Source organism: Gekko japonicus, unplaced genomic scaffold (genome assembly GCF_001447785.1).
Source record: "Gekko japonicus isolate JY-2015 unplaced genomic scaffold, Gekko_japonicus_V1.1 scaffold712, whole genome shotgun sequence".
In the NCBI taxonomy this organism is placed as follows: domain Eukaryota; kingdom Metazoa; phylum Chordata; class Lepidosauria; order Squamata; family Gekkonidae; genus Gekko; species Gekko japonicus.
This window is the reverse complement of record NW_015176472.1, coordinates 796461-819699: the sequence shown is the minus strand read 5'-3', so window position 1 is coordinate 819699 and position 23239 is coordinate 796461. Positions and strand designations below refer to the sequence as shown.

The 23239-nt window shown below is 47.8% G+C and overlaps 1 protein-coding gene across 1 annotated transcript in view; it reads left to right on the top strand.

The window, feature by feature from the left end:
* The window catches only part of LOC107123818 (zinc finger protein 208-like), a 119219-nt gene that overhangs the window by 18838 nt on the left and 77142 nt on the right, over positions 1 to 23239 (top strand). The window contains exon 6 of the mRNA XM_015427159.1: positions 12844 to 14674. Coding sequence (XP_015282645.1) covers positions 12844 to 14674 — 1831 coding nt within the window. The remainder of the gene's footprint in view (positions 1 to 12843; positions 14675 to 23239) is intronic.

Sequence of the window (23239 nt, the reverse complement as noted above, 5' to 3'; positions counted from 1 at the left end):
AGTTTCTTAACCAAGAAATAGAATCACGGAGAAGATATTTTAATGTGCTTTCTGCAGTTTATTTCCGCTACAGTCTTGTCTCAGTCATGCACACAATTGGGTTGTGTGTGGGGTGTGTGATCACTACTTCTGTTTTGCAGACAGTGAATGGGGAGTATGAGAACAACAAATGGTCCAGTGGCACCTATTTATGGCATCCGCTTTTGCAGACATGAGAGTATAGCTACAAACCAGAGGTGCTCTTGGATGTGCACCTCCACCTTTTTACTCGTTACTTGGCGTTTCCAAGGGAAGTGATGGAGCAGAGGTGGTTGGCCTTTGCCTTCCTCTGCGGAGTCTTCCTTGGCGGTCTCCCTTCCAAGTACCAACCCATCTTATTAGTTTCCGAGATCTGATGAGGTTGGGCTGCACTATACTACATGTGAAAGCTAAAAAAGGGTTCTTTCCTGTCTGTCACCATCTGTATAAAAAAAGTGCCATGTAAACATCGAATCAGATATATGTGCACAGGTATTTGAAGGCTTCTAATGTCCTGGCCTCACTGGTGGACCTCCTGATGGCACTGGTATTTCTGGCCACTGTGTGTTGGACTGGATGGGCCTTTGGCCTGATCCAACATTGGCATCTCCTGTGTTCTTATGTTCTTAATCAGACTTTCTCCTGGTGGCTTCCAGTTAGAGAAAACGTTATAGTGGGTGAACACATACGATGCGTGTTGGGCTTCCCATTTGACACAGAGTATTCTGCCAATGAGCGTAAAACCTCATTTGCCGTCAATCATCTCAGAGAACGATAAGGCGGCGGAATCCTGCCCTGATCCTTATTAAAGGGGTACTGTCGCAGTTGTTTATTTGATGCTGGATTCACACGAGACACCTGCCATTTCGTGGGTGACCACATACGAAGCGTGTTGGGCTTCACATTTGACACAGCGTATTCTGCCAATGAGTTTAAAACCTCATTTGCCGTCGTCTTAGAAAACTCGGTAAGGCCGATTCCTGCCCCGATCATTATCACTAAAGCGATTGGCAAGGCGGCTCTAGGGATGAAACGGTGGGGGCATCGTAGTTGTTTGTTGGATGCTGGATCCAGGTAATCAGCAGCAGTCGAACAAATCTAGAGACCAGGGGCACCTTTAAGACCAAGAAAGGTTTATTCAAAGTATGACCTTGTGTGTGCAAAAAGTGTGCTTTGCACACGAAAGCTCATACCTTGTAGAAACCTCTGTTGGTCTTCAAGGTGCCACACTGCCACTGGTCTCTAGATTTGTTGGAGGCTAGATTCACATGCCCTTTCGTCCGAGGCTCTATTTGCATTTTCTGACCTGGGTCCCTTGAACTGGTGAAAAGCTCTCTAGGGGTTAAAGAGAGAAAACCTGCAGTCCTAGAGAGGTAGTTGGGAGGGGCGGGGGGGGGAAAAAGCCATTTCCTGCCCCCCTTACAGAGTCGGCTTTCTGTTTCCCCGGGCTGCTGCTTTAATGGCTTGACGGGATTTGTGGTTAGTTCAAGGGTTGGGGGGGTTGGGGGCCGCAATGCAAGACCTAAAGCAGAGAGAAAAGGGAAGGGGGTGCAGCAGGGCGTGAAAGACAGCCCCCCCCCCTCTCCCCGTCCTCTCCTTCTGATCCTGGGAGAGCCCCTCGGCCCTTTCCCGCAGAGCAGGATCCGAACGCGTCGCTTCAAGCTCCAGAGGCGCCTTTAGGAGGGAAGGAGAGGCGGTGGAAGGAGGGAGGGAAGACGTGGTGGCTATGAGAAGGAGATTTCGTGTTGGGGGGACGAAGCAGATTGTTGAGCCATGCTATGCTTTGCTGGCTTTGGTTGTCATAGTGGGTGGGTGGGTGGAATTCCTAAGGGGAGGAGGGTGGAGCGAATGAGTGGGAGATCCAGACCTTTCGCTTCTAGGAGACATAACTTCACAAGTCAGCCTCCTTTCTGTTTCCCGGGGGAAGGTGTCCTTGAGAGACAATCTGTAGCAACATGGACTGCTGATAACCAAGACAGATATCTTTCACTTGGTTGGGATGGCAATGTTAGGTGTGGGGTGTGCTTGGGGGAAGGAAGGGGCTTTTCTTTGAATTACCTATATTAAGCTTGTACCTGCCAAAAGTCTTCAGTTCTAACCAGGGGTCCTTTCCTGCAGGAGCGCGCAGGAGCGGAGCTCCAGCAGTAAAGAGCCCGGGGGGCGGGCACATGCAACAAGCCCCACCCTCTGCTCCCAGCAGCCCTCAGTCAGAGCAAGAAGCAGCCAGGTACGTTGCAGAGCTCCTTCCGGTCCAAAACAGTCCAGTGGCACCTTTAAGACCAAGTTTTATTCAGGTACAAGCTCTCCCTGCTCTGTGAGGGCAGATCTGCGCGTTCCCCCCCATAGCTAGCAATCCAAACCAGTCCAGTGGAGCCTGAGCGGTGGGTGTTGCCTTCTGACACACTCCCGGTGATGTCAGGGGGTGTGGCATATACAAATGAGTTATGCTAATGAGCCCCTGCACCTCTTTTTCTACAAAATGACCCCTGCTTCTAACACAAGTGGCTTTCTGGATCTTCCATATAACTCAATGAACTTATCACTGCCAAGAGAGAGTTGTTGAGCATAACTGGACCGGGGGTCTGACACAGATGGGGGGGGGAGAGAGGAGTGGGGTCTGTTTGTGTGAGGCTTCTTGGGTCAGAACATAAGAGAAGCCATGTTGGCTCAGGCCAGTGGCCCATCCAGTCCAGCACTCTTCTGTGTCACACAGTGACCAAAACCCAGGGGCCATCAGGAGGTTCCCCCAGTGCCGGGGTGTGTGTGTGCCTTAATACCACGCTTGTTCTGTTCTGGCCTTGGGTAATGGCTTTACAGTCTTCTTCTTTTAACTATCTAACCTGTATCAGTGGCTGTTATGTGTTTAAGCCCAGGCACAGAAGCATCTGAGAATGGCAAGAATGTCCAAAACTTCACAGAAACAAAGATGTAGTTAGATTCAGATGGGTAGCTGTGTTGGTCTGGAGCAACAGGACAAAGTTTGACTCCGGTGGCACCTTTAAGAGCAACAAAGTTTAATTCTGGGTGTAACGTTTTGTGTGCATTGGTTGAGGGCCACGCAGATATTCATATGAATGATAAACTTGGACTCACAACTTCAAAGCAGATTTGGTTATGGAAAAAGTAGTAAGAATGAACTAACAGTTGACATATTTTAAGTATAGATAACTTTGTACGGTGTTTGAAGTTATGGCCATTAGTGAGCCTAGCATGTGCACCCTTGCCAAGTGGGGCAGCTAGCCAGGGGTCATTTCATAGAAAAAGAGGTGCAGGAGCTCATTAGCATAACTCATTAGCATAACTCATTTGCATACGCCACACCCCCTGACATCACCGGAAGTGTGTCAGAAAGCAACACCCACCACTCAGGCTCCACTGGACTGTTTTGGATTGCTAGCTATTGGGGGGGGGGGGGAACATGCAGATCTGCCCTCACAGAGGAGGGAGAGCTTGTACCTGAATAAAACTTGGTCTTAAAGGTGCCACTGGACTGTTTTGGGCCGGGGGGGCTCTGCAATTTACCTGGCTGTTTCTTGCTCTGACTGAGGGCTGCTGGGAGCAGGGGGTGGGGCTTGTTGCATGTGCCTGCCCCCTGGGCTCTTTACTGCCGGAGCTCCGCTCCTGTGCGCTCCTGCAGGAAATGACCCCTGCAGCTAGCTATTTGTAGGATATGATTTTAAAAACCTATAACTATGGGAAGGTGAATTGATTAGGAGCACCTTCCCTATGAGGGAGGGCTGAAGAGTCTGGGACTTTTCAGTTTAGAAAAGAGAAGGCTAATGGGGAACATGAATCATGATAGAGATTTATAAAATTATATATGGGGTGGAGAGAGTTGACAAAGAGAATCATAGAGTTGGAAGGGACCTCCAGGGTCAACTATTTTCTCTCTCCCGAAATATTCGAGGACAAGGGCATCTAATGAAGCTGATGGGCAGTAGGTTCAGGATGGAACAAAAGGAATTCTATTTTACACAGAGAGTGATTAAACTGTGGAATTCACTGCCGAAGGATGTTGTGATGGCCCCAGGAATAAACAGCTTTAAAAGGGGATTAGATAGATTCATGGAGGATAAGTGTATCTGTGGCTACTAGCATTGGTGGCTGAGAGGAACCACCACATTCAGAGGGCACTAAGCCTCTGAATCCCAGAATCAGGAGGCAACATCAGGTGACGGCCTCGGCCTCTCTGCCCTGTTGTTGGCCCTACAGAGGAGCTGGTTGGCCACTCTGTGAGACAGGAGGCTGGACTAGATGGACTATTGGTCTGATCCCGCAGAGCTCTTCTTATGTTCTTATGAAACAACGTCATCTTATTTTAATCACAGAGGGCAACTTTTCATGTTTTGGGTGGCCATGCTGCCTTTTCTTTTGCCAGGACAGACCTTTGTTTATTTCTGGGGAAGGTCAGTTTCAGATTACAAGTGTGGTTGAATTCCTGAATCAGCAGCTGGGTGGGCTTTAATCTAAGGGTTAAAGTGTGAGAGTTGGAAGGGCTAGAAAAGCTCCTGCGAGGGAGGGAGGGGTCACTTCCTGTCCCAGCTCCACTCCCATCTTTGAAAGGTCTCTTTTCCCTCCACCCCCAAGCCAGGATCTGCCTTTGGGATTGGGTTACCAGCCTCCAGGTGGGGCCTGGGAATCTCCCGCTTTTACAACTGATCCCCAGCTGACAGAGATCAGCTCCCCTGGAGAAAATGGCTGCTCTGGAGGGTGGGCTCTATGGCACTGGACCATGCTGAGGCCCCTCCCCTCCCGAAACTCCGCCCTTTCCCGGATCCACCCCCAAAGTCTCCAGGTATTTTCCAACCCAGACCTGGCAACCCTACTTTGGGAGCTTCAGGTGCATTGGAGTGCAGAGGGCGGGGAGGGACTCCTACAGCTTCGTTTGGTTAGGAAAATGTCAGGCAGCCCCCCCCCTTCATAGCCCACCCCATGTAGCTAGCCCGGGGGGGGGGGAGAGCAGAGAAGAGCGAGCCAGAGAGAGACCCCCCCTTTCAGATTTCACAGCTGCAGAGCTAACTGAAGGAGAGGTTTTGGGTGGGGAAAGAAAGTAAAGCAGGCAGATGCTGTAGTGGAAAGTTGAGAGAGATTCAGGGTCGCCACCCTCCAGGTCTCCAGCCCACAGGGACCGGTTCTTCTGCAGTAAATGGCTTCCTTGGAGGTCAGGGCCCAAATCCCACCCTCCTGAGGCGCCCCCAAAATCTCCAGGAAATTCACAACCTCGAGTTGGCAACCCTAAGGGAGAGAGTTTAGTTTCTTTTTTTTTAAATCTTTTATTTCTTTTTTAAAAAATAATAAAAAATATAAAATAATAATTAAAAATATTTTATTTATTTACATCCTGTCTTTCTCTCCAATGGGGACCTTCAGCAGTTTACATCATTCTCGTCTCCTTTGTTTTATCCTCATAACACCCCCCCCCCAGGTAGGCCGGGCTGGGAGTGTGTGACTGGTCTAGAGTCACCCAGCAAGCTTCTGGGGATTCGAACCTGGGCCTCCCAGATCCCAGTCTGACACTGTAAGAGAGCCAGTTTGGTGTAGTGGTTAAGTGCGCGGACTCTAATCTGGGAGAACCGGGTTTGATTTCTCACTCCTCCACTTGCACCTGCTGATGTGACCTTGGGTCAGTCACAAGCTCTGGCACAGCTGTCCTTGGAAAAGCAGTTTGTGCCAGAGTTCTCTCAGCCCCACCCACCTCACAGGGTGTCTGTTGTGGGGAGGGGAAGGGAAAGGAGTTTGTAAGCCGCTCTGAGACTCCCAAGTGAAGGGCGGGGTATAAACCCAATCTCTTCTTCTTCTTCTTTTTTAACCACTACGCCATGCTGGCTCCCAGTTATGGGGTGGATGCTGCATTTAGGTGAGCCTCTGCATTTAGGTGAAAACTGCTCTGTGCTCCTTGGGCTCAGGGCTCTCCCAACTGCCACCCCATCTCCCCTTTCCGTCTGAGTCTTGATCTTTCCTACAGGGAGAAGTCCCGGTTGCTAGCTGGGATCACGTCCACTTCTTGCACAAACACCCCCTCCCATCAATTCACAGGACACCACATTTCTATTGCAGGAATTCGGAGTCCTTCCACCTTTGCCTCGAGAAAGGAATCGGCAGAACAGCAGGGCAACATTTGGCCTTTGGCGAGGGTGTCAAGGAGAGAGGGAGGGAAATGGAAGAGCAAGAGTTGGCCTGTCCCTTTACTCTTCAGTATTGATCTCCTAATCCCCATTTCCTACTCAGGATTCTCGTACGCAGGCCTTGCTCACAGAAATGACGGTTGGTCTCTCTGAGGTCATGAAGCCTCCTTCGGACATCAGACGGAGGCCGCTTTCCAGGGGGATTGGGCAAGAGAGCGACCAAGGTGCCACTTCGCCAGGTAAGGATGAAGGGGGGAATGGTTCCACTTGGCTTCCTCAGCAAGTCTGATCATTGTGGGCTACTTTTGTGCGCTCCTCAACTCTCCTCTGCAAGAGAGACTAGAACTGTAATATAATGGAATTGGGCAGGAAATCTCTTCTGTAAGGGATAGTACAGTAGTCTATTGCGCTGTTCATTGTACTTATCACCTCTATTTTTACTGCTCTTTCCTCAGCCTTTGTAACCCCCTTTCTTCATTATGGCATGTCACTTCTTAGGCTGGTTTTCATTTGCATTGTTTCTCCGGTTCTGTAATTCTGATCTTACTGAATTGTTATTGGAGGCCTTAACACTGCCAGATTGGGTGGCTTTTCTTATTTTGCGATCTGCCTTGAGTCTCCGTGGGAAAGGCTGGCTGTGAATGAAGTCACCGGAGCACTTTCACACATGGAAAGTAATACAGTCACAGTCCTCTTCAGCGACTGTTTGCAAGTGGATTTTGTCATTTCACATGGTAAAATCCACTTGCAAGATGCATAGAAAGTGGATTGAAAGTGCGTTATTTAGTGTGCGTGAAAGTGCCGAGATTTACTGTCAAGGAGGAGGGCCCTGAATGTAAGATAAACTTCTTTTAAATCTCTTCTGTAAGGGATAGTACAGTAGTCTATTGCGCTGTTCATTGTACTTATCACCTCTATTTTTACTGCTCTTTCCTCAGCCTTTGTAACCCCCTTTCTTCATTATGGCATGTCACTTCTTAGGCTGGTTTTCATTTGCATTGTTTCTCCGGTTCTGTAATTCTGATCTTACTGAATTGTTATTGGAGGCCTTAACACTGCCAGATTGGGTGGCTTTTCTTATTTTGCGATCTGCCTTGAGTCTCCGTGGGAAAGGCTGGCTGTGAATGAAGTCACCGGAGCACTTTCACACATGGAAAGTAATACAGTCACAGTCCTCTTCAGCGACTGTTTGCAAGTGGATTTTGTCATTTCACATGGTAAAATCCACTTGCAAGATGCATAGAAAGTGGATTGAAAGTGCGTTATTTAGTGTGCGTGAAAGTGCCGAGATTTACTGTCAAGGAGGAGGGCCCTGAATGTAAGATAAACTTCTTTTAAAAAATAGAACAAATTTTGAGTCCAGTGGGACCTTTAAGACTGACAAAGTTTAATTCTGGGTATAAGCTTTCGTGTGCGTGCACACTCTACCCAGAATTAAACTTTGTTGGTCTTAAAGGTGCCACCGGACTCAAACTTGGTTCTGTTGCTTAAGACCAACATGGTTACCCACCTGAATGCCTCTTAAAAATGTTATACACACACCAAAAAAAACCCAATTATTAACTGTATCTTGTATGCAAATGTTACATTTGGTTGCCAGCTCAAGGTTGGGAAATACCTGGAGATTTGGGGGAGGAGGTGGAGTCTGGAGGGGGGATTGGGGAGGGGAGGGGCCTCAGCATGGGACAGTGCCATGGAGTCCACCCTCCAAAGCAGCCATTTTCTCCAGGGGAACTGATCTCTGTCGTCTGGAGACAAACTGTAATTCTGGGAGATCTCCGGGCCCCATCTGGAGGTTGGCAACCATACCAATGTAAGATGCCCCCCCCTTTTGTTTGACAACATACTGGGGGAGGGGGGAATTACTCTTACCTTTGAGTAAGTACTGTAATGAGTAATATTTTAAAAAAGCATTCTCCTCAGTCCCTGCGAAGAAGATGTCAGTCTCTACCCTCCGTCACGTTTAAAAACAGTTTTTTATTTTCAACATTTAAGGCATCTGTCCCAAACGGCATGTTGCATTCTGCCCCAAGATGCAGTGCGGGGAGACAGAGTGTTTTTTGTCCCATCCCCCTCCCCCCCAAGGAACTGCAATTCAAAATGTTTGTAAGAGTAGAAAAATGTGTGCAAAGGGTAACGGTGCCTCCCGCCACTTTTGTGACCTTTGCAGGCGACAGAAGGACACCAGTGGCTTCTGCTCCGTCGTCTTCTCTTCATAATGAAGTGGAAACGGGTTCTGTGAAGGTGGAGCAGGTCAGTGAAGAGTCACGGTGGAGGCAGGCCGAATTCGGCTGGGGAGGGGCTGTGGCTCAGTGGTAGAGCCTCTGCTTGGCATGCAGAAGGTCCCAGGCTCAGTCCCTGGCCTCTCCCATTCAGAGGACCAGGCAGTAGGTGATGGGAAAGACCTCTGCCTGAGGCCCTGGGTAGGCGCTGCCGGTCCAGGTAGACAACCATGATGGACCAATGGGCTGGTTAAGTATATGGCACCTTCATGTGTGTCCATGTGTAGGATTCCGCGATCATTCCACATCTCCCTGGGCCTGAAGCCATCCATCTTCTTTTGCCTCTGCCCACTAGGGAAGCTGTGTAAAAAAAAAGGAGTTTGAATCCTCCTGGGTAACTGCATCATCAACCTACCTTATGAATTTGGCTAAAAGGAGAACAGAAGAACAGAAGAAGAGCCCTGCTGGATCAGACCAGTGGGCCCTCTAGATCAGCATCCTGTCTCACGCAGTGGCCAACCAGTTCCTCTGGAGGGCCAACAACAGGGCAGAGAGGCCAAGGCCTTCATGAGAACATAAGAAGGGCGCCACTGGATCAGACCAGTGGTCCATCGAGTCCAGCATCCTGTCTCACGCAGTGGCCAACCAGTTCTTCTGGATGGCCAACAACAGGGCAGAGAGGCTGAGGCCTTCACAAGAATATAAGAAGAGCCCTGCTGGATCAGACTAATTCAGTGTTCCCTCTAAGCTGAGTTAGTGTGAGCTAGCTCACAGTTTTTTAACCTCCAGCTCATCAATTTTTGTCTTAGTCAGGAAGGATGACTCCAGACCAGTGTTCCCTCTAAGCTGAGTTAGTGTGAGCTAGCTCACAGTTTTTTAGCCTCCAGCTCACACATTTTTGTCTTAGCTCAGGAAAGATGGCTCCAGAGCAAACTAATTTTATGCAGCAGCCAAACTACCTGCTCACAACTTTAATGCCAGTAGCTCACAAAGTAGAATTTCTGCTCACAGGACTCCACAGCTTAGAGGGAACATTGCTAATGGTCCATCTAGTCCAGCATCCTGTCTCACACAGTGGCCAACCAGTTTCTCTAGGGGGCCAACAATAGAGTGTAGAAGCTGAGGCCTTCACAAGAACATAAAAAGAGCCCTGCTGGATCAGTCCATCTAGTCCAGCATCCTGTCTCACACAGTGGCCAACCAGTTCCTCTGGATGACCAAAAACAGGCCATAGAGGCCAAAGCCTTCCACTGATGTTGCCTCCTAGCTCTTGGATTCAGGGGCTTAGTATCTCTGAATGCTAAGGTTCTCCTCAGCCACCATGTCTAGTAGCCATTGATAGACTTCTCCATGTATCTGTGGTCCACTTTTAAAGCTGTTTATTTCTGTGGCCATTATTACATCCCCTGACAGCGAAGAGCTATTGGATAATATAAAAGGAAAAAATGTTTTCTTTTTCTTTCAGAGACCAGTGACCTTCAAGGAGGTGAATGTGCATTTTACTGAGGAGGAGTGGAACCTGCTGAATGCGGACCAAAGAGCCTTGTACATCGAAGTCATGCTGGAGAACTGTGGGAATGTGGCCTTTCTGGGTAAGGTTCCTTTTATGCCCTTGGCTGAGAGATGCAGAAGGCTGAAATTTCGGTTTTGTGTCGGTGCCAGAGCATCTGTCTGGCATGCAGAAGTTTAAAGATCCAGTCACCAGCATCTCCAGTCAAAAGGATGATGTAGGGCTAAGGATATAACTCGGGTAAAGGCAGGTTCATAAGGATGTAACATAAGAACATAAGAAGAGCCCAGATGGAGGGGCGGCCAGGCTGACCTAGAGCTGAGGCGGCTGAAGCACAGGCTCTGGTTGAAACGCTGGCTCTTGTGGGAGGGAGAGCTGCTTCTCTGACCCTCTTTCTTTCTCTCCTTCCCAGGCAACAGTGAAAAGATAACCCTGATTCTTTCTTCATCCTCTCTTGCGTGTGGTGAAGGGAAAAGAAGCACCACGCTGCCAGCTCAGGTAAGGGAGAGGGGAGTGTCAGTGGGTACATGTGCAGCAGAGAGCAGGGATGTTTCCTTCTGTGGTAACGAGACTTAGAGAATCAGACTCACTCATCTTAGTTTTGGCTCTGCCCACTGGCGAGTCAGGAAAATGGTCACCTCCCTGTCTACGATGGGATGTGCCGACAAGCCCAGGCGAGGACTATGAAACAGTGCCGGCCCATGAATTCCCCGTGGGAAAGTGTTTGATTATTTACCATGTGTCCATCTCTGGCCTCTTCCCCACACGGCGGTTAGCCTCCCACCAATGAGAGCAGCCCCTCTGGCCTCAAGAGGCCCCCAATGAGCAAGATATAGTTCCGGAAATCGGAAATTGGATTTAAAAATTACTTTTTATGGAGGAAATGGACAAAATGACAAGGAAACTTAATAATATGGAAGCAGAAGACTTTTGCGGACTGGAAAGATCGAAAGGATTATTTGGAAAAGTATTGGGATGTAAGGGACAATTTATTTTGTTTTGATAATTACTGAATGTTAAGGATTTGAAATGTGGAATGATAAAGATATAAGTGTAACAAGGAAGAGAAGCCATGTAGGGGGAGGGAAAGGGAGGAGGGTAGGATATAAAAGTATAGAAATGTTTGATTTGGTTGATTATATCCTGAATAAAAATTTTTTTAAAAAAAAAGATGCCCCCAATGACGACTGGGAGGGGGGGGACCCAATGTCCTCGCAGGGCTCTTCTCCCTTCCTCTTTGTGTTGCTCTTCCGGTATTAATTTACCATCTCTGCCTTTAGGATTCCCCCCCCCCTTGGAGCAGCTTAATGTCACTGGAAAATGCTTTCTTCTTCTTCCAGGGCTGGGAGTCCTTTGAAGTGCTGGCCGTGTGTTTCACCCCGGGGGAGTGGACCCTGCTGGGCCCAGCCCAAAGAGCTCTGTGCAAGGAAGTCATGCTGGAGAACGTTGGCATCGTGGCCTCTCTGGGTGAGGATCCTTTTCTCTCCACCTTGCTGTGAGGCGTGACTGGAAGGAGGTCTTTTATAAGGAAAGAAGTGTTGAGGCTGTCTTCCCTGTGCCCAGTGTCTGGTCTCTGCCACCCTCCACGATCCTTCCTCTGATGCGGGAGGGCTTCTAGGCGCTCCTTGCAGAGAGGAAGCCCATGCCTGGCAGCATTATTTATTTATCGTATGGCAGAGTTACACAGAGGAAGCATATGATAATATAAAATGCTTAACCAAGTAGATACAGTTGAGCATGCAGACCAACTGGTCAATCCTCCTAAATACTAATATATACATTTTCTATCCACTCAATCGCAACTGGGGAGAGTTCAAAGAGCTCCGTCACATCAGCCTGGAAAGCACGACGCTCACATTTGCTGTGACAGGTGGGAAATAGTTTCTCAGGCTGCACCACAATCCCACTCGGGTCCTGATGTTTTGCCCCATTTAAACAACAGGTCTGCACAGCTGTGAAAGCCTGTTTGTTTTCTGTTAGCCATCTCCCATACTTTACGTGGCAAGTCAAATCCTGAGGGCTTCTCATTGGTTTTAATTCGGTTTTGGATATTGGGTGGAACTGATTGCATCCGTGTTTGCAACCATTCATTCCCTAGACTGATTGCAGGATTTGTGCAGTTCTTATTCCTGGGTCTCTGGATCTTAGTCTGGATAGGCCTGTGTGAGCCGTGGATCGGCAACTCTCTGTTTTAAGTGATCATTCTGTATTCATGGAGAAGAGCATCTTGTCTTCAGAGATGCGAGGGAGCGATTTTGTAGCAGGAACTCCTTTGCATATTTGACTACACGCCCCTAACGTAGCCAATCCTCCAAGAGCTTACAGTAGCTCCTGTAAGAAGAGCTCTGTAAGCTCTTGGAGGATTGGCTACATTAGTGGTGTGTCACCTAATATGCAAAGGAGTTCCTGTTACAAAAAGAGCCCTTTGGGTAGCTAATAAATCTAAGGGGGTTTAATACATCCACTGATGCTTCTCATTGTTGTATTGAGTTGGACATCATGCTTACTCCACTTGGCATTTAAAAGTTATTGAGAAAGCAAAGGAGGGAACTCTCTACAGAATGTTTGAGCTTAACCCCTGAGCATTCACAGAGTGCAAACACAACCATTACTATAAAATTGTGACACGGATACTTACAAACAGTGGCCTGTAATCACACCAGGTGTCTCTTTCTTTCAGCAGGTGGCATGTGGCAGTCAGCAAATGAAACAAAGGAACATTCACTGAAGGAGAAAGAGGATACATATTCAGACGTGAAAAAGAAGGCTGAATATTGTGATGCTCTGGGGAAGGGGAAGGTAAAATACACACCAGAAGGGAAGGATAACTCCAGTCTATTAGAGGAGGATGAGTGTGCTGCAAGCAGGGAGAACATTCCTGAAAACTCAGATATTAATGCTCAGTGGAGTACCTATAGCAAGAAGAAAAAATATAAATGCCTGGAATGTGGAAAAAGGATTGTTCAAGGCGGAAGCCTAAGTTTGCATGAAAGGATTCACACAAGTGTGAAAACCTGCAAATGTCTAGAGTGTGGGAAAAGCTTCAGTCAGAGTGGAAGCCTTACTTCCTATCAGGAAATTCACACAGGGGAGAAACCACATAAATGCCTGGAGTGTGGGAAAAGCTTCACTCAGAGTGGAAGCCTCATTGTCCATCAAAGAATTCACACAGGTGAGAAACCATACAAATGTACAGAGTGTGGGAAAAGCTTCAGACTGAGGGACAGCTTTATTTGCCATCAAAGAATTCACACAGGGGAGAAGCCCTATAGATGCCTCCAATGTGGAAAGAGCTTCAGAGTGAGTGGAAAACTTACTTCCCATCAACGGATTCATACAGGTGAGAAACCATATAAATGCCTGGAGTGTGGAACAAGCTTCAGACTGAGGGGCAGCCTTACTTCTCATCAAAGAATTCACACAGGGGAGAAACCATATAAATGCTTGGAGTGTGGAAAAAGCTTCAGTGGGAGAGGTGCCTGGAAGGCTCATCAAAGGATTCACAAAGGGGAGAAAAGAATTCACACAGGGGAGAAACTATATCAGTGCCTAGAGTGTGGGAAAAGCTTCAGTCAAAGTGGAAGTCTTGCTTCCCATCAGAGAATTCACAGAGGGGAGAAACCACATAAGTGCCTGGAGTGTGGGAAAAGCTTCAATCGGCCTGGAAATCTTACTTCTCATCAAAGGACTCACACAGGGGAGAAACCATATCAATGCCTGGTGTGTGGGAAAAGCTTCAGTGGGCTTAGAAATCTTACTGCTCATCAAAGGATTCACACAGGGGAGAAATCCTATAAATGCGAACAGTGTGGGAAAGGCTTCATTCGGAGTTCACAACTTATTTCCCATCAAAGGATTCACACAGGGGAGAAACCATATAAATGCCTGCAGTGTGGGAAAAGGTTCATTCGGCATTCACAACTTATTTCCCATCAAAGGATTCACACAGGGGAGAAACCATATAAATGCTTGGAGTGTGGAAAAAGCTTCAGTGGGAGAGGTGCCTGGAAGGCTCATCAAAGGATTCACAAAGGGGAGAAACCATATCAATGCCTGGAATGTGGGAAAAGCTTCAGGCAGAGTTCACACCTTACTTACCATCAAAGAATTCACACAGGGGAGAAACCATATAAATGCCTGGAATGTGGGAAAAGCTTCAGGCAGAGTTTTAACCTTACTTCCCATCAAAGAATTCATACAGGGGTGAAACCGTATCAGTGCCTGGAATGTGGGAAAAGCTTCAGGCACCATACACGCCTTACTTCCCATAAAAGAATTCACACTGGGGAGAAACCATATATGTGTCTGGAATGTGGAAAAAGCTTTGGTGACAATGGAGGCTTGAAGTCTCATCAAAGAACTCACACAGGGGAGAAACCATATCAATGCCTGGAGTGCAGGAAAACCTTCAGTCAGAGTTCACACCTTACTTCCCATCAAAGAATTCACAGAGGGGAGAAACCATATAAATGCCTGGAATGTGGGAAAAGCTTCAGTCAGAGTTTTAACCTTACTTCCCATCAAAGTATTCATACAGGGGTGAAACCATATCAATGCCTGGAATGTGGGAAAGGCTTCAGGGACCATGCACGCCTTACTTCCCATCAAAGAATTCACACTGGGGAGAAACCATATCAATGTCTGGAGTGTGGGAAAAGCTTCAGAGACAATGGAGGGTTGAAGTCTCATCAAAGAATTCACACAGGGGAGAAACCATATCAGTGCCTGGAGTGTGGGAAACATTTCGCTTGGAGGGACAGTCTTATTTCCCATAAGAGAATTCACACAGGAGAGAAACCATGAGATTTATTCATGATAGAACCTTCCTTCTGATGAGCTCACCACTTTTGTAGCCTGATGAGTCTGCCTCGGCAGGGAGGGTGGGATACAAATTGAAATAAATAAATAAATAGATAGATAAATAATAAATAAAAACATTTACTAACAGCAACTTAAACTCTGTGTGTAGACTCCCTTTTTCTCTCTCTCCTTCTCATTTTGACCTACTTTGCCTTTTGCTCTATTCTCTCACTTCTCTGTCCCTGCGTGTCTAGCCTAGGTTTTCTTAAACTTAGATCATTGTTGGTCTTTCCCCCCTTTTCCCCATTACTCTCTTGACATCCTGATCTCCATCTGTAGCATGCGTGCTGGTTATCAGTTTTTTTCCTGTGCTGTCTTCTCAGTCTCTTTTGTCTTCACAGGCTTCTTCCCCTCAGCTTTAATCTCCAACAGTTTTGAATACTTACGTAGGGTGGAAGGCAGCCATAGTAGCTCTTCTCCTTTCTTTATGCATCTCCTTTTCTTTATTCTCTTATGTTCCATTCTTATAATACTCACCCCAGCTGTGGTCACACACACTAACTAATCCAGTTGTAAAGTGCACTGAAAATGGATTGAAAATGGATTATTTACTTTGTGTGACCGCAGCCCCTGTCCTCAAATTCCAAAGCCCTCCCATCTCCTTTCCTCTTTCACAGCCCTCATCAGTGTCCTGATCTCTCCTTATACCACACGCATTAGAGGGCTTCTAATGTCCTGGCCTCACTGGTGGACCTCCTGATGGCACTGGTATTTCTGGCCACTGTGTGACACAGAGTGTTGGACTGGATGGGCCTTTGGCCTGATCCAACATTGGCATCTCTTATGTTCTTATGTTCTTACCCCAGATCTCTTCCCCACACTGTCCTTCCCCAAGATTTGCATGTCTTGCAGTGCCGGTCCTTACTGTTTGTCACACCAAGATGAAAGGACAAAAATGTTTCTTCTGCAAAGCTCCTTTTCTTGGGAGCTTTCTTGTATGTCCCATTTGACAATAAAAGAAGAAAACAAAAAGGGGGATGTCTCTTTTTACTTACCTTTTATCTACTTAGAAGATCCCTTGAGCACAGAAACAAAACATTGGAAGCCATTGGGGCTCCTTTCTTTTGCGCTAAATGGCCAGCCCATCGGTTTCTTGGTTTAAATGTAATAAGAACATAAGAGAAGCCAATGTTGGATCAGGCCAATGGCCCATCTAGTCCTACACTCTGTCAAACAGTGGCCAAAAATACCAGGTGCCTTCAGGAGGTCCATCAGTGGGGCCAGGACACTAGAAGCCCTCCCAGTGTTGCCCCCCCCAAGCACCAAGAATACAGAGCATCACTTGCCCCAGCCTGAGAGTCCCTATCTATACCTTGTAGCTAATAGCCACCGATGGACCTCTGCTCCATAAATGCTTATCTAATTCCCTTTTGAAGCCGTCCATGCTTGTAGCCGCCACCACTTCCTGTGGCAGTGAATTCCATGTGTTCATCACTCTTTGGGTGAAGAAGGACTTCCTTTTATCCGTTCTAACCCGACCGCTCAGCAGTTTCATTGAGTGCCCACGAGTTCTTGCATTGTGAGAAAGGGAGAAAAGTACTTCTTTCTCAACCTGCTCTAAATCTTTAAATGTATAGCCTATCTCTTTATTATCTATATTTTTTTCTCTAGCTTCTTTCCATCCAATTTTTAAATACTATGTTGACTATAGAGTATATATAATAGAGTATATATTTTTATTTCCTAAGACACTTTTGTACTGTTCTGTAGTAATAGAGTGATCACTCTTCGAACAGTAGTAACTTATCTTAACCATAATCACAAGGGAACAAACCTCTGGGAAGCTTCCATTACGCAGGCCTCCATACTCCCATTGCAATGTCTTGGGGTGGTGGAGTCAGGGGTCCTATTCATCTAGTGATGTTGCCCATTCATCTTGTCATTCATGTTTGCATAAAAGGTAAAGGTTCCCTTGCTCGAAAGCAGTCGAATCCAACTCTAGGGTTGCAGTGCTCATCTCCGTTTCAAAGCTGAAGAGCCAGCGCTGTCCGAAGACGTTTCCGTGGTCATGTGGCTGGCATGACTAAACACCAAGGCGCATGGAACGCTGTTACCTTCCCACTGAAGTGGTACCTATTTATCTACTTGCAATTTCTTGCTTTCGAACTGCTAGGTTGGCAGGAGCATGTTTGCATACTAATCTGTATATTCATAAGTAGTTTCATAACTTCTGTAAAGTTCAGCTGCTGCTCTGGAAAAGTACCAGAAGTTCAGGACCACCTCTCAACTGGTCAGTTCATTGATATAGCAAAAGTAATACCAGATGCTTTGGGAATGTAATGGAAGTTGTCAAGATGTACTGTAGATCCAGATGGGTACCTGTGTTACTCTGTCCAGTAGCCCTTTCAAGACCATCAAAATTTGTGGCAGGGTATGAGCTGTTGAGGAGCTGCAGTGGCTCAAGTGGTTAAGACGCTGAGCTGCAGGCTGTGGAAGGTCGGTAGTTCAGCAGTTCGAGACCCGAGTGTGCCGCATGACGGAGTGAGCTCCCGTCTCTAGTTCCAGCTCCTGCCAACCTAGCAGTTCGAAAGCAAGAAATTGCAAGTAGATAAATAGGGACCACTTCGGTGGGAAGGTCACAACGTTCCGTGCGCCTTGGTGTTTAGTCATGCCGGCCTCATGACCATGGAAACGTCTTTGGGCAGCGCTGGCTCTTCGGCTTTGAAACGGAGATGAGCACCGCAACCCTAGAGTCGGATTTGATTGGCTTTTGAGCAAGGGAGACTTTTACCTTTATGAGCTGTTGTGAGTCACTGATGCTCACTTCTTCAGATGCAGCTAGAATGTCCTAAGGCTTGATTCCGTCCAGGAAGAGGCATTGCCTTGCGCTTCCATATCAGTTGCAATTCAGCATTTTCTCCTTATCATCTCCCTTTGAAATTCCTTTGTAAGGAAATCTTAAGTCAGCAACTGAATGTCCTGGAAGGTTAAAATGCCCCCCCCCCTTTTGAATGTTTTGGTTTCTAATGTAAGAATCATGCTTGCTATTGTCATTGACCTATTGTTGTTTGTCACCTGAAATCACTCCACTCTCCAAGATATAAGGACAGGTGGACTCACATTCTAACTGTATCTGAAGAAGTGAGCAGTGACTCACAAGCTCATTTCCGTATGTACTGTTATCCACCTGTTAGTCATTTGCATAATCTCTTTGGGGACCAATTATTTTTCTTAGGCCCCGGTCACACAGGCCGGATATCGCGGGGGGGGGGGGAGGCGTGGCTGATTGATCCGGTGCAGTTTGATGCGCGATTACGCAATCAGACGCACCGGCGGCACACCACGGGTCCTTCCCTCACGCCGGCGGGTAAACGAGGGACCGGAGGGGAATGCTGCGCGCCAGCGCAATCACACCATGGGCGTCTGGAGGCAGCCCATGGCAAACGTTTACTAGTACCTTGGAGGTACTCGTTTTTTAAGGCGCATTGTCGGCGGTAAGCCACGGGTGCGCTCCACTTCCCAGATGTTGGGGTGTGATCACGCCCGGATAATCCGCCCACCATCTGTGCCTCTCCCGTGGCAACTTTGCCGTGTGACCGGGGCCTTAGAGAACAATTGCATGTTAAGGTTGTGTTCAGGTGTTAAGTGCCGTCAAGTCACAGTATACCATTCCACATCCCATGTTAATTTACAGTTTTATTCCCCCCCCCCAATCTGTCACCTCCTTTATAAAAAAAGTGTCACGTAGACATCTAATGAGACTGTCTGCTGGTGGCTTGCAGTCAGAGAATAAACATTAAATAAACATACATTAAATAAACATATCATTTGTGCTGGGCTTCCCATTTTACACAGTATTTTGCCAATCCACTTAAAACCTAATTTGCCTTAATCTTAGATAATGGTATGCTTAGGTCTTTAGCAAAGTTTGAGAAATGTTAAGATAACTGCTTTTTATCGCATGCATTTTTTTCTATACTTGTAGAAGTCATTTGACCTGTTTATATCTATCAAGTTCGTGCCTAATAAACAGCGCAATGCTTTATTTTAAACAAAATCATTAACTCCAAGAAGTTCTCTGCTTGTTCTGCTGACAATTCTGGCCTCTGATCTTTCATTGTGCTGCAAGAGGTAAGTCTCTGTGAGAGACTTTGTCTTAAATGGACCATGAGTGATTCCGCAGCTGAGTTCAGGTAACGAGGCTTTAACTCTCCTATCGCTGAGTTGGGTGTAGATCACAGATTGGGTGCAAGCAAATAGTTTGTCGCCATGCCTTTGGCACTGGCAGGGCTATTTTTGGGCAGAAACGCACAGGAACGGAGTTCCGGCTGGCTCCCAAGTTGGCCACCCAGCAGGAACTCATTAGCATAATAGGCCACACCCAACAGCAGAAACTCATTAGGATTGGCTACATTAGGGGTGTGTGGCCTAACATGCAAAGGAGTTCCTGCTACAAAACCCCCCCTGGGTTTTGACAACAAACAAGGTAAACAGAATAACAAGCAAAAGGTGGGTGTGGCTGGATAACCACACTTCTGGTAACATGGGGGTACGGCCTAGTATGCTAATGAGCTGTGCTCTCAGGGGTGTGGCCTAATAGGCTAATGAGTTTCTGCTTTTTGGTGTGGCCTATTATGCTAATGAGTTCCTGCTGGGCTTTTTCTACAAAAAGAGCCCTGGGCACCGGATAGGGAAATGAACGTTTCTTGGACAAAACGGGGAACTTGCGGGGATCTCTTTCCAACTGCTTATATCTCCACCTGCTGTGTTTGTCTATACAGCTGTCGTTTGGCTTTTTCCACAGCTGCAGGAAGTAGGCACCACAGGGTAAGTTTTTAAACTAGTTTTCATAGTCCAAAAAGTGAGTGAGAGGAAGAGAGACGGCCCTGTTTCTCCCACAAGCTTATCCTGTTTTGCCTGTAGTCGGTTGTCTGACTGCGGTTCTCCCTGTTCAGTTAGCATCTCTGGCATCTGGCAGAGAGGCCTCTCTCTTTCTTCCGGAAAAGAAGCATTGTTCTTCCCCCACCCTCCAGAAGAGTGTCCAGCTGCAAGGTCAAAAAGCCCACCTATGTTGGCTTTTGTTTCATGGAAATCTCCTGTGCCTAACAAGAACCCTCAGATCTGACCTCATCCCAGATCCTCTACGACTCTTGAAGTGCCAGTTTGGTGTAGTGGTTAAGTGTGTGGACTCTAATCTGGGAGAACCGGGTTTGATTCCCCACTCCTCCACTTGCACCTGCTGATGTGACCTTGGGTCAGTCACAAGCTCTGGCGCAGCTGTCCTTGAAAAAGAGCAGTTTGTGTCAGAGCTCTCTCAGCCCCACCCACCTCACAGGGTGTCTGTTGTGGGGAGGGGAAGGGAAAGGAGTTTGTAAGCCGCTCTGAGACTCCAAGTGAAGGGTGGGGTATAAACCCAATCTCTTCTTCTTCTTCTTGAAGAAGGTGGTTCCAGCAATTTTGATTCTGGCCTTTCAAACGTTATGAGAAATCCAAACGTTTACCCAAAGCAAATCCAAACAAGCCAGAGATCTTGTGTCCTCTCTGCCTCCGCTCAGGAGACTATCACAAGTTACTCTCGCTCACACGTCATTAAACCACCAAATGCCTAAGCCGAGTAACAAGCAGATGGGAAATGGAGCACACGAGAAAGCAGCTATGGACCGCTCTCCAAGCCCAGTGCTCCACAATGCTCATATCACAAGGTCCGAGCTGTTGTTTCACGGATGATCACTTCCCCCAAAACGTCACACACTTAACTGAGGAACCTACCTTGATGAAGTCAGCTGAATCTGAAGTCGGCTGAGTTGCCCTCAGTGGGCAGCATTACCCGAGGGAGGACATCCTAGTTTACCTTGACAGGGTCCACTGACAGGGCTGATATTTGTGGTTGCTAGGGTACAGGGGGGTGTATCTCTCTCCTTCCACAGACAGGCACTGTGGCTCAATGGTAGAGCATATGCTTGGAATGTAGAAGGTCCCAGGTTCAATCCCTGGCATCTCCAGTTAAAAGAACTAGGTAGAAGGTGGTGTGAAAGAACTCTGCTGGAGAGCCGCTGCCAGTCTGAGTAGACAATACTGATTTTAATGGACAGCTGGTCTGATCCAGGATAAGGCAGTTTCATGTGTTCCCAGTTGCCGTAGGATACCCATGGTCCTCAGGCCAGCAAGAGACCCAAGCCCCAATAGACACTTGAGAGGCAGGCAGCAGAGGCTGTGGCATAAAGAGGAAGAAGACAGGAGATGCTGTCAGTTTCTGTGAGTCCACAAAAAGTGTCACGTTTGTCGTCGTGGCAGAAGACAAAAGGGTTGTTCTCACTGTCTCCGGCACAGACATAGAGCATTAGAGACATGATATGCTAGGCAGAAATGCCAGGAGCCATGCGACGGAGAAGAGTGCATGACAGATGGGCCACCATGCCAGTGAGATGGCTGAAACTCCAGAAATTAGTTCAGAGAAAGCAGGACTCTGGATGATGCCAGGCAGGGGTCATTTCCTGCAGGAGCGCACAGGAGCGGAGCTCCGGCAGTAAAGAGCCCAGGGGGCGGGCACATGCAACAAGCCCCCCCCCTGCTCCCAGCAGCCCTCAGTCAGAGCAAGAAGCAGCCAGGTCAGTTGCAGAGCCCCCCCCCCACTAGTTAGCAATCCAAAACAGTCCAGTGGCACCCTTAAGACCAAGTTTTATTCAGGTACAAGCTCTCCCTCCTCTTGGAGGGCAGATCTGCATGTTCCCCCCCCCCCACTAGTTAGCAATCCAAAACAGTCCAGCGGAGCCTGAGCGGTGGGTGTTGCCTTCTGACTCACTTCTGGTGATTTCAGGGGGCGTGGCATATGCAAATAAGTTATGCTAATGAGTTATGCTAATGAGCTCCTCCACCACTTTTTCTACGAAATGACCCCTGATGCCAGGCAGGGACAACCTGCAGGCTGTTTTTGGGGCACAGGGACAGATGACAAGAGCAGGTCCCTCCGATCTGCAGGGACAAGGCTGGTTAGTGTCCTGCCCTGTCGTCTATACCCTCAGTCTGCTCCCAGCCAAACCTCTGTGGAACAGCCTTCCATTTGGAGTCAGTGGAACCTCTTCTCCCCAGATTTCTAACTGCTGCCTCTGTCTTTTCCCTTGGTCATCTGTAGCCATGTAAGATGTCACCTAGATATCATATCGTATTAATTAGGAAAGCTTTTAAGGTGTTTTTTTTTTAAGGATCCAGTCCTCATCAAGGTTGTAAGACTGTGTGTAAGAACATAAGAGGATCACTTCTGGATCAGACCAAAGGCCCTGCGAGTCTAGCACTCTGTTCACACAGTGGCCAAGCGGCTACCTCTAGGAAGCCCATAGTCAGGAAGTCTGCAACAGCATCATCTTGCCTGTGCTCCCCAGCAACCAATTTAAGGAGGCGTACGACCGTCAGGTGTGCAGTTCTGGAGGCCTCACTTGAGCGGGTGCAGAGGAGAGTGACGAGGATGATTGGGGGCCTGGAGACCAAGCCCTGTGAGGAAAGGCTGAAGGACTTGGGAATGTTTCATCTGGAGAAGAGGAGGCTGATGGGGGACAGGATTGCCCTCTTGAAGTATTTGAAGGGCTGACAATTAGAGGAGGGCAGGGAGCAGAGGAGAGGACTCACAATAATGGGTTTAAATTAAGGGCAGGAAGGTACCGGCTGGATCTTAGGAAAAACGTCTTTACAGTAAGAATTGTGCAGCAGTAGAATCAGCTGCCTAGGGAGGTGGTAGCATTCTTTAAGCAGCGGCTGGATAAACACTTGTCAGGGACTGGAATGAGAGACCACGGAGTGGAATGACAGCACCTGGGGGAAGGAGGAGTGTTCTGTGGCCAGAATGAGAGACCACAGAGTGGAATGACAGGGCCTGGGGGTAGCAGACGTGTTCTGGGACTGGAAGGAGTGACCACAGAGTGGAATGAAAGCCCCTGGGGGTAGCAGGAGTATTCTGGGAATGGAATGACAGGCCCGACAGTGGAATGACAGCCCCAGGGAGTAGTAGGAGTGTTCTGCTACCCCTGGGGGACTGTCATTCCACTCTGGGGTCTGTCATTCCAGTCCCAGTACACTCCTACTACATCCAGGGGCTGTCATTCCACTCTGGGTCCTGTCATTCCAGTCCCAGAACACTCCTGCTGCCCCCAGGGGCTGTCATTCCACTCCCTGGTCTCTCATTGCAGGTCCAGAGCACATCTGCTATCCCCAGGGGCTGTCATTCCAGTCCCAGAACACTCCAGCTACCCCCATGTTCAAAAGCATGTCAAATGCAAACTTTTACCATTCAATAAAAAAGTTGTTTGTATCATTGAAAGCTCTGTTGTTGTGTTTTTCTTTTAAGACAAAAGATGTTAATGTATGAGTTGTTTTGTCTAAAGTAAAACCTCAGTATTCAGGTTAAATTGCCGTGTTGGCACTCTGCGATACATAAGTGGGTTTTGGGTTGCAGTTTGGGCACCCGGCCTCTAAAAGGTTCGCCATCACTGCTCTAGGCTGATCCTGCATTGAGCAGGGGGTTGGGCCAGATGGCCTGTATGGCCCCTCCCAACGCTGTGATTCTGTGATTC